At 47.2% G+C, this 12,034-nt stretch overlaps 2 protein-coding genes across 2 annotated transcripts; one reads left to right on the forward strand and one right to left on the reverse strand.

Moving 5' to 3' along the window:
* Positions 1 to 2,500: 2,500 nt before the first annotated feature.
* Positions 2,501 to 5,168, reverse strand: LOC147982194 (uncharacterized). The gene is made up of 2 exons (XM_087516232.1): positions 4,718 to 5,168; positions 2,501 to 3,393 (listed from the first exon to the last, which is right to left on the reverse strand). Exons 1-2 carry the CDS (start codon positions 5,021 to 5,023, stop codon positions 3,088 to 3,090), a joined length of 612 nt encoding a protein of 203 aa, XP_087372358.1. The 5' UTR covers positions 5,024 to 5,168; the 3' UTR covers positions 2,501 to 3,087.
* Positions 5,169 to 6,221: 1,053 nt separating this feature from the next.
* LOC147982195 (uncharacterized) lies at positions 6,222 to 7,280 on the forward strand. The gene is made up of 2 exons (XM_087516233.1): positions 6,222 to 6,536; positions 6,756 to 7,280. The coding sequence occupies exons 1-2, from the start codon at positions 6,222 to 6,224 to the stop codon at positions 7,278 to 7,280; spliced, it is 840 nt and encodes a 279-aa protein (XP_087372359.1).
* Positions 7,281 to 12,034: the final 4,754 nt, after the last annotated feature.

Here is a 12,034-nt window from a genome sequence, read left to right on the forward strand (position 1 = left end):
CCAACTGTTTTATCTGACTTTGAGTAGAACAGACCGAGCCATCATCCTGAAGGAGAGAGTGGATTTTATTTGTTCTCCGCCTCGCCGTCGCACGGGCTTGGAAAAACCCCGTGTTACGGTCACCGGCTTTGAGCCAGTCCACTCGAGACCGCTGCCTCTCCATAATCTCTTCACGCTCAAACAACTTGGATAACTGAGCTTCAATATGTTTCTCCTCAGCAAGCGAAGACGGGGAGGGTGGTGACGCCCTAATGGTAGCAAGGTGACGTTCCATCTTGCCAATATTCTTACGAACAGAACCGAAGGCCTCCTTGCTCCAGGACCGCAGAGAGCTAGCCACCACTTTGAGGTTCGTCCAGGTCGAGCTCAAAGTCGACAAGCCATCTCTGCCCGCCGACCAAGCCAGCTCAAGAGTTTCACGGTAGTCAGCCGCACGCAGCCACATGGCCTCAAACCTGAAACCTTGCTGCACTGGGATCGTACGGTGCATGTGAGAATCTGCCTGTAGACGAACAAGGACCGGATAGTGGTCAGATGTGATGGCGATAATATTCTCCACATTGCAAGCCTCAAACAAGTTGGAGAAGTCACTGTTCGCCATGGCTCGATCCAAGCGACAACGAACATTACTGTTGGGGTCCTGTCTGTTACACCATGTGAATTTTGGATCGGAGAAGCCTAAGTCAGTCAATCCACAGTCCAACATGCAATCCCTAAAAGCAGCCATTTGAGAGTCTAGCCTATCTCTGGGCCCGCATTGTTCATCACCAGTAAGCACCTCGTTGAAGTCACCACAGCATAACCATGGACCCGTCCAGGAATGATGCATCCGCCGTAGAAGTTCCCAAAAGATTGGTCTATCCTCTCTTCTTGGCTCGCCGTAGACAAACGTCGCTCTCCACGGCAAACCCTCATCCAGTTTCACCTGAACATCAATGCATCTCTTGTTGGCTGCCTTAACCATAACATCTGCTGCATGTGTCCAAAACAAAGCAAGACCGCCACTGAGCCCCTCACTGCTGATAGCATAACAGCCCGAAAAACCCAATGACCACATGAAATTCCTCACCCGCGAATCTCTCATCTTTGTTTCAGAAAGAAAGACGAGGGAGGGTCGGTAGAGCTTCACAAGCCAGCGAAGCTCGCCAACTGTCGAGTCCGACCCCAGGCCTCGACAGTTCCAGCAGATGATACTCATTGCGTAGGGGGGGGGGGGCTGCGTCGCAGCCGCCGCCGGATCCGCCGATCGAGAGTCTGATGTGCGTTGTTTTTTGTTCGAGTCCTCATCACCTAGCTGCTCCACATCAGTATTAGCAGCTTGGGGGTCCGTTGCCAAGACCAAAGCAAGATCATTTGCATCAGAAGACGCCTTGTCACAGATCACCAAAGGGGCCTTAGCTTTTGCCGCCTTCCTCTTATGTCCGGATGTACCCACAGTGTCATGACAGCCTGAAAACAGCTCCTTGCTTGTAGCAGCACTCCGACCCCTCCCTCGCCCTCGGGAGGAGGGGGTACGGCCACGGCCTCTCCCAGCTCGCTTGATAGGAGAAGAGACCTCACCCTCAGTCGCTTCCGAGACCATAGTGGCAGCAGCCTTGGCTCGACCAGAGGGAGTAGGCCGCTGGCCGCCTGCTCTTCCATCAGAACCCGCAGACGACGAAGCCGTAGAGGACTTCGAACCGCCCGCCCTGTTGTGCCTCTCCTCCTGAACACATATCCTCTTAGCTGCATATGGGAGGTCACCATTCACATCCCGGACACCTGGAGATGGGCATAGTACAGAAGAATGGCCCAGGAGGCCGCACGAGTAACAGTGAAAAGGCAGTCTCTCGTACATCACCGAATAAGTGTCTGTCGATTGAAGCTTGACTGAAGTTACTGTCACATAACGCACGAGTGGATCACCAACAGAAATCTCCACCCGCGCACGCATATATCCTCCCCAGTAGCGCCCATCCGAATCAGCATCAACCTTGATGATATTACCAATAGGCTTTGCAAACTCCAGGCCAAGTTTTGCTTTCATCAACCTTGAGGGTAAGTTCATTATACGGGCCCAAATAGCCACACGATCAAAACTGACTTGAAGGGGTTGGGTATTCAGGTCAAAAACCTTGAGCAGGACCGCGTGCTTGCCCACCATCCAAGGCGAGCCCTCGATCACCCTGGTTCTATCCGCATGGGAACCAAACTCAGCAACAAAAACATTGTCCCCATAGGGATGGAGCAGCAATCCCCTTGGGTTGCCCCAAGCAAGTCTCATAGCAGAAGAGATAGTCTGAATATGTAGGATGTTCGGGGAAAGAACCTTCCCCACCAGCGCGCAATCTGGAGCTACCAAATCCGCTTCATCCTCATCATCCAGCACCACGGGTTTTGCCTTGACAGCCGTCAGACGAAGTCGTTCCATCATCTCCTCAACATGATCCGCCATGCGGGTTGCCGAGGATGAAACCCCCACCGAGGAAGATGGAGTTGGGGCTGCCGTCGACCCCCCATCGATTGGATGCGCCCGGGTGGCATCGCCAACACCGCCGCCTGGCGCAAACTCTCCGGCCCCAAAGGCCACTGATCCCCCCACATCTCGAGTCCCTACCATGGGTATGCGGCGAACCCGAAGAACCTGGCCCTACCAAGGGTGGGCAGCGATACAAAGAAGGCCCCTTAATCACCCCGAGCAGAGACCAGATCCAGGAGACGCACGCACCAGGGGTAGCAGGAGATCCGATCGAAGATGGGGGAAAAGAAGGATCAATGACGGAATCGGAGACCCAGAAAGTGCTCAAAGCCCTAGGAACCACTCGTCGCCCAGGAGTCGCGAGAGCCTAGGAGAAACGGCATCTCATACAAGTCCAGAGTGCAAACTGGCAAGGGCGAAGTTGTCACTGTTAGGATTTAAATTAATCCTGTTATTAGGGATAATCCTCCCTTGTGTAAACGGACGTCGGTTGCTACAGGCACCCGTTCGACATTCCCACGACCCCCATGATCGGACGCATCCGTTCATGGCGACGGTTCCCTATGTATATAATCCTCATGGATCATCAATGAAAGTTACGGTTCGATCAAATCATTCTTCATACGTTATCAGCACTTGTCTCTGCCGAGAGCACGCATAGGCAAATCACGCCGGCGACAGTCGTCGGAAAAGAGAGCCAGAAGGGAAGAAAGGAAAAGGTGAGAGGATGCCTCGTGGTCTCCTGTCCTTCTTCCTGCAGCTTGTTCGTAGCGGCGGTAGATGCCGACAGGGCCGTCGCCGTCGCCATGGTGTTTGTGGACTTCGCCGCCACAACCGCCACGCCCGTGATCTACGCCGGTTCGGAGGCCGCCGGAACGGTTTCCGTCGCCGTGGACCACGTCTTGGACATGGCATCTGTTAGCATAATCTTGAAAGTTAGGTTAGTAGTACGTACACAACTTGGAAAGCCATCTAGTTGAGTCCGGCTAGCTATCTAGGCTGTGTACGTGTATACATGATGTGATCGATCCTGTGGGTGAATTTCCAACAATTGGTATCTAGAGCAAGGTCGATTTCAAGCCGCGCGCTTGCCCCGGTAGCGACCACTAGCGCCTCGGGGCGGGCGATACAGTCGCTGGTGAAGCGATGAGGAGGAGCAGGCAATGAAGTCGCTGGGTCGTGCAGCGACGCGGAGGATCAAGAGATCGTCGTTCGGCGGAGCGACAAGGAGGGAGGCGGCAGACTGTCGTCGGGTAGACGGTGGAAGGAGATCACTGATGGGAGCGGTGGTGCCGAGGTGCAGTGCTGGAGCTCATCAAGATCATCGTCCGGGGGAGTCGGATGAGTCAAGAAGTCGTGCGAGTTTGCACGGTCAGTCGTCGTTGCGTCCATGAGTCATCATCGTGTCCAAGTGCTTGTCTCGGTGAGGATTCGTTGAAGTTGAAGTGGTGTGCACGGTGTTCCGTGATTCATGTCCATGTCCTCGTGGAGCGCCCTGGTTGCGGCCAGCGTGGGTTCGGTGTGATGCCGAAGGTGGACGATGGTAGGTGAAGCCATCGTAAAGCAAGGAGATGTGCGAGCAGTGGAGAGTGGATCTACTGTAAGCAAGTACAAGGAGTATGGTGCGTACCGAGTGCAAGGCAGCGGCCAAGCAATAGCGGTGGCACAACATTGTAGAGCAAGGAGGTTCTGCATGTTTCCAGGCAGGTCGTACTCAGTGTATGAATATGACGGTTGATTCGATGAGTCGACAAGATGCGGATCTTCAGCGAGTCAAGATGAGAAGGAGTATGAGGAAGATAACAAGTCAAGATTAGGGGGAGATTGTTAGCATAATCTTGAAAGTTAGGTTAGTAGTACGTACACAATTTGAAAAGCCATCTAGTTGAGTCCGGCTAGCTGTCTAGGCTGTGTACGTGTATACATAATGTGTCCAAGTCGTGGTAGGATTAATTGTTAATGCGTACTACGTACTAGTGCTTGGTTTAGTATGTGTCCGTGTACTGATTGGAGTCCTAGTCCATATAGGTTTAGGCTCTTTGGGTCGGCTGGTCCCTGCGTGTATATATACATGTGGAGGGCTGCAGTTTTGTATCGTGGAGAGAAAACAGAAAATCAATAAAAAGAGGAAAATTAGGGGTACGAGACGTACCCTCGGCTATCAATTTTAGTGTGCGCGTGTTCATCGTGATTTGATGTGATCGATTTTGTGGCGAATTTCCAACAGCATCTGAGGTCGCGATGGTGCTGGACTTTCTAATGCTCCGCCCGAACCGGCCATGCCGGTGGCGGCGCCGCTACCGGCCTGGATTCTTGCCGGACCGGCCGCTCCAAACCTGTACACGGATGAGGTACTGGAGCCTGCGGACGACACAGTGGACGTCGACGTTGAGCCAGAACTTGCGGCTCCTCCACCACCGCGTCCGTGCCCGGTGCATGGTTGGGGGCCATGGATGGTCCTGCATCCACCCACGCCACAAGATTACGAGGTCCAGGAGGAGGCCAAACCTGCGCCGCCTGTGCCGCCCGCGGAGCCCGCGCAGCCGGACTCCCCGCGTCTTCCATCTCCGATGCTGGCGCACGAGGCGGCCAGCGCTGGGGCTTCTTCGTCGAGCTCTAGCCTCGGGCTGCGCCTCCCCGTGCGGGCTGCTGCGCTCGGGGACGTCTTCGACAACTGGGCGAGCAGCTCCACTGGCCCATCGGCGCCCCGCCGCTGGCACATAGTGCCGCGGGCGGAGCTGCAATGCAGCCGCGCCGTGGTTCTCGGACTGGCCAACGGCCACTCCAACGGCGTCGCCAATGGCCACTCCAATGGAGCCGCGCCCAGGACAGACCTTCCTGGTGGATCTTCTTCAGAGGAGGAGGCCGCGTCGGGGGCTTCGAATTCGCGCCAGTGAGCCAGACGCCGGTGGCGGAGGTTGGTGGTAGTGGTGCAGACGGCCGCCGCTTAAGTTGGATTGGGGATGAGTTGTTGATGGGAACGAGAAATCTCCCGTCGCCTCCCTTATCTACTCATGCGTGCGTATACGCTGTTGGAGCCCGCACACTAGCCACTAGCCCTTGGCGTACAAGCAGCAGAGAAAAAAAAAGAATCATAAACGAAAATAAAAAGGTGGCTTAGCCACGGTAGTAGGCTATCCTGTCCGTAGCCTATTGCCATTATTTTTCGTTTTCTTTTCTGATTAGCTTCTAGCTTTTTCAGTTTTTGTACATAAGTGTTTGTTAGTATTTTCTAACATAGTATTATGTAATGTCTGCTTATGAATGTCAACATGTTTTTATGGATGCAATTTTTAATTGCTACATGTTGATTATGCTTGAAAATTATATGACTACTTTCAGTTTTTGCAAATATCTTATGGATTGCACTTATGGCAATATATAGCTTTGTTCACAACTATGAGGTCTACACCATCTGGTGATTACCTTCAAAGTGTTTTAAGTAACACAAGGTTGTACAAAGTACCATAAAAATAAGGTCTACGCTACTTAGTAGTGATTACCTCAAAGCAAAAATGAAAGCACACATATTATGGCATGAAAATTGCCATACGAGTGTCTATGCCACTTCGTGGTGACTACCTCTATGTGTTCTACAAAACAAAGATCTACGCCATTTTATGGTGATTATCTTTTGTAGAAAGTCATATTTTGGGTCGTTTAGGCTTTTCCTAGACCTTTATATTTGATTCAAGCATTTTATTTTACACACAATTAATTTACATAAGTGTAAATTAATGCGCATGATATTTTCATGCAGGATATGGCTGACATATCCAAGAAGGAATTTGCTGAGCTTGCCATTGATGGTAGAAACTATTTGACCTGGGCCATGGATGTCAAGATCAACTTGGCGGCCAAGAATCTGATCAGCACTATAACCACACCTACTCAAGGTGCTCCTTCTATCGCAGATACGGCAAAGTATGCTTCTTTGCACTTTATTCGACACCACCTTGATCCTGCTCTGAAAGAAGAGTACATGATGGAGGAAAGTCCTCTATCATTGTGGAACTCCTTAAAGGAGCGTTATGATCAACAAAGGTCGGTGATGTTGCCTGAAGCACAAAGAGAATGGGCACTTATCCGTTTCCAGGATTTTAAGTCCGTTGCAGCATGCAATTCTGCCGTGCATCAAATCAACTCAAAGTTGAGATTCTGCAACAGTGCAGTTTCCGATGCGGATCTCATTGAAAAGACACTCTCTACTTTCCATCCTAATATGAGGATTCTTGCTGAACAACATCGTCAGTAGAAATACAAGAAGCATTCTGAGTTGATATATGCACTTCTTCAGGCAGAAAAGCACAGTGAAATTCTCGATAAGAATAATATGTCCCGTCCAACGGGAACACTGCCGCTGCCTGAAGCACATTTCAATTCTCAGAATACTCAAAAGTCCCGTGGTCCCAAAAGGAACCATAGGAAGTTTAAAGGAAAGTGGAGACGCAATGAGAATCAGAATAGCAATGGAGTACAAAAGGGCAAGAATCATTTTAAGAAAAATGATAAGGGTAGCAGCTCTCAAGCTTGCTACAGATGTGGTTGTACTACTCATCATGCAAGGAAGTGTACAACTTCTAAGCATTTGGTGACGCTGTATCAGCAATCAATTGGCAAGAGTAAGAAGGCTCAAGGGAACCAGTACGAAGCTCACTTCACTGGTCCAATGATTGAAAGTTCTCAGGGCGTTCATCAGAACGAAGTTCATGACAACATGGAGAACCAAGATCAGGCTCAGCAAAAGGAAGGACCACCACTTACTGTTGAAGACATGGTGGATTTCACTTCTACTAATGACATATATGGAGATATGCTTTGATCTTCCAATAATGTCATAAGTATTGTGATATGTCCTTAGTTATATTGTGTGTTGTAAAATAATTATGTCCTCCGACATATGGTATTGTAATAATTATGTCCTTAAACATAATGCATTATAATATATAGCAGACATACATAGTGTGTAATGTATGTGTTATTTCTATATGAAATTGAATAAATAATGAATTTTATTCTTTTACTCTATAGAAAACTTCGAGAAACAATCCAATGGAGGAGGAAATTTATTTAGTGGACAGTGGTGCCTCTAACACAATTCTATGAGAGGTTAAATACTTCCGAAGTCTCAAAAAGAGTAAGGGAAGTGTTATGACAATTGGTGGTCATGACACAGTAATTGTTGGTTCTGGTCAAGCCACATTTACACTCCCGAATGGTACAAAACTTGAAATCCAGGAGGCTTTATTGTATCCGGATTCGACTTGTACCCTGTTGAGTTTTAAGGATATCCGCATGAATGGCTACCACATTGAAACTCATGAAGACAATGCGGTTGAAAGCCTACTCATAACTCAACAGAAGGGATCCGACAAGGAAACCCTTGAGAGACTACCTGCTCTATCTTCTGGACTATATTACACATACATCAAGCCAGAGCAACATTTGGCATACAAAATAATTTTTCAGAATCTTGACAAGTTCAAGATATGGCATGATCGCCTGGGTCATCCTGGTGTGGGGATGATGAGAAAAATTATTGATGGTTCAACTGGACACAACATAACGGTTGCTAATTTCCCCAAATCCTCGGATTTCGTATGCACTGCATGTGCAACTGGGAAATTAATCACAAGACCTTCATATCTGAAGATCAAGAATGAACCACTTAATTTTCTTGAACGCATTCAAGGAGATATATGTGGTCCAATTCAACCGTTATCGGGACCATTTAGATATTTTATGGTGCTCATTGATGCATCAACAAGATGGTCCAATGTGTGTCTATTATCAATAAGGAACCATGCTTTTGCAAAGCTGATCGCTCAAATCATTAAACTGGAGGCAAATCATCCTGAACACAGGATAAAATCCATCAGAATAGATAATGCTGCTGAATTTAGTTCACAAGCATTCAATGATTACTGCCTAGCTTTGGACATAATTGTGGAGCATTCTGTACCATATGTACACACACAAAATGGTCTTGCGGAATCACTTATCAAGAGGATCAAGTTGATAGCAAGACCACTCCTACAGAACTGTAATCTTCCAACATCTTGTTAGGGACATGCGGTATTGCATGCCGCGGAGTTGATACAAATTCGACCAACTGCATATCATACGGTCTCCCCGTTGCAGTTAGTACGTGGAAATCAACCAAGTATTTCCCATCTTCGAAGATTCGGATGCGCTGTGTACGTACCGATATCACCACCTCAGCGTACATCGATGGGTCCACATAGAAAAATGGGAATCTATGTGGGGTACAATTCTCCGTCGATTATAAAGTACCTGGAACCTCTAACAGGGGATCTATTTACAGCCCGGTACGCTGATTGTATCTTCGATGAGGACAATTTTCCGGCATTAGGGGGAGAAAAGAACCATAAAGAATGCCGGGAAATAGATTGGAATGTCAAAGGCATTCAGTCCTTAGATCCACGTACAAATGAATCTGAACTGGAAGTTCAGAAGATTATTAATTTGCAAAATATTGCAAATAATCTGCCAGATGCATGTACTGATTATAAAGGTGTCACTAAATCCCATGTTCCTGCTATGAATGTGCCAGAGAGAGTTGAGATATCTCATAAGACCACTCAACCGCCCAAGAGGGGGAGAAAACTGGACAAAAAGGACAATGCTTCTCAGAAGCGTCCGCAGGAAATGACGATCCCTCAAATAGTAAATGCAGGTCAACCGCGAGTTGATATTCAACCTAGTGTTGAAAGACACACGAAGGATCTTATGCATCTAGAACCCAGCACAACTGTGCACACAAATATTGGTGCTGGGACATCGGTACACCGTGACTCGATTGTTGTGGGAAATCATGACGAGTCAGAAGGTATTGATGAGATTTCCATCAACTATGTTGAATCAGGAGAATCATTCAATAGAAAGACTAAAATTGTCGACATATTTTTCGCCTCAAATATTGCAGATGACCTGGCATTGGATTATGAACCTAAGTCCATGGCAGAGTGTATGAAACGCTCAGACTGGTCCAACTGGAAGGTTGCAATAGAGGACGAATTGCGCTCGCTTGCCAAGAGAGGGGTATTTACTGCAGCAATACCTACTCCTCCTAATGTTTTCCCCGTGGGGGCAAAATGGGTTTTTGTTCGTAAAAGGAACGAAAACAATGAGGTGGTGAGATATAAAGCGAGGCTTGTAGCACAAGGGTTTACACAGAGACCCGGCATCGATTATGATGAAACATATTCTCCTGTGATGAGTGGAATCACGTACCGATACTTGATATCACTGGCAGTGCAAATGAATTTGTATATCCAATTGATGGATGTGGTGACAACATATTTACATGGGTCACTTAAGACAGATATCTATATGAAAGTTCCTGAGGGACTGAAGATTCCGGATCCAAAAGCGAATCGCAACATGTATTGCGTAAAGCTAGTAAAGTCATTATACGGCTTGAGACAGTCGGGCAGAATGTGGTATAACCGACTAAGCGAGTTCCTTCCGAAGAAGGGTTACTCAAACAACAATGATTGCCCATGTGTGTTTATTATGAAATCCACTGATGGATTTTGTATAATTTCTGTGTATGTTGATGACTTGAACATCATTGGGACTACATGAGAAATACATGAGGCATGTAATCATTTGAAGACGGAATTCGAGATGAAAGATTTGGGTAAAACCAAATTTTGTCTTGGTTTGCAACTTGAACATTTTTCTTCAGGAATACTTGTTCATCAGTCTGCTTATATCCAAAAGATATTGGAAAAGTTCAATATGGATAAAGCATACCCGTCAAAAACACCTATGGTCGTCAGATCTCTTGAAAGAGATAAAGACCCATTTAGGCCTAAGGGTGATGATGAAGAGGTATTAGGACCTGAGTTTCCTTACCTCAGTGCTATTGGAGCATTAATGTATCTAGCAAACTGCACCAGGCCTGACATAGCATTTGCAGTTAATTTACTGGCTAGATACAGTGCATCACCAACGAAAAGGCATTGGGTTGATGTGAAGAATATTTTTAGATATCTTCAGGGCATCAAAGATCTTGGTTTATTCTATAAGAAAAATCAAGAGAGAACCATGGTGGGGTATTGCGATGCTGGATACTTGTCAGATCCCCATGATGCCAAATCGCAGACTGGTTTTGTCTTCTTACATGGAGGTACGGCCTTTTCTTGGAAGTCAACAAAGCAAACCTTAGTGGCAACGTCCACCAATCATTCTGAGATAATTGCTTTGTTCAAAGCATCACGTGAATGTGTATGGCTTCGCAGAATGATGAACTTTGTCCAAAGTTCAAGTGGGATTGGTTCTTTGAAATCACCCACCATTATCTATGAAGATAATGCTGCTTGTATTGCACAAATGCAAACGGGTTATATTAAGAGCAATATTACAAAGTATATTTCTCCTAAATTATTTTATCCCCATGATCTACAAGAAAAGGGGGAGATAAGTATTTTGCAAACGAAGTCATGCGACAACCTCGCTGATCTATTTACTAAGTCCTTACCAAGTTCTCTGTTTCATAAATATGTAACTGGAATTGGTATGCGACGACTTCGAGACTTGCAAAATTCAGGGGAAGAAATCTCCTAAGATATAACCTGTTAAGATCATAAGATCATTAATATTGCACTCTTTTCCTTTATGAGTTTTTCCAAATGGTTTCTCATGTAAGGTTTTTAATGAGGCAATATCAATGCAAGCATGGACAATATATGTCATTTTCTCCTTATTTTGCCACTGGGTTTTAGAAGGAGTTTTTCATGGCATATTGTATGTTTTCTTCTCAATTTTTCCCACAGGGTTCTGGAGGAGAATATTTCAAAGATGACCGGTCTCAAGGACAAGCGAGGATTAGGGAGAGTGTTAGGATTTAAATTAATTCTGTTATTAGGGATAATCCTCCTTTGTGTAAACGGATGTCGGTTGCTACAGGCACCCGTTGGACATTCCCACGACCCCCACGATCGGACGCATCCGATCGTGGGCGACGGTTCCCTATGCATATAATCCTCATGGATCATCAATGAAAGTTACGATTCGATCAAATCATTCTTCATAGTCACACTGGCAGCTACTCCGGCCGGAAGACGCCACGTTGAGCTCGTGTGTAAGCGTCGGGTGGCCATCAGAACTATGGTGTAATAGATAGATCTACAAGTACAACACAAGATCTTGTCGCCTCCGCCCTCTTCCTTGTACCCTCGCCCTCACCACCGCGGCGGCGGTAGAGGCTGTGTTGCTCTCGAACACGAGAAAGAAAATAGCCAGGCCGGAATGCATTACTGCTCGAGCTAGTGCTCGTACTCACGCGCCCTTGCCAACGAGTACTTGCACGTGAGTTTGCATGCACGGACTGTCCTGCTCTTGCACAGGGTCAGAGGCAGGTCGATCGGCGACGTATGCTCCTGCTCCATGCACCTAGGACTGGTTCCGGTGCACCGCCCACCTTCACGCCTCGTCTGGATTTCAACCTCGCCGGAACTGGACGAGAATATATATCTCGACCACCACCGTAACTTGTGTATACTGCAATTCCCTAGAAAAGCTCTTGTATTGCAATGACTTTACATTTTC

Source organism: Triticum urartu, chromosome 3A, assembly GCF_056163025.1.
Source record: "Triticum urartu cultivar PI428250 chromosome 3A, HENAU_Tu73, whole genome shotgun sequence".
In the NCBI taxonomy this organism is placed as follows: Eukaryota; Viridiplantae; Streptophyta; class Magnoliopsida; order Poales; family Poaceae; genus Triticum; species Triticum urartu.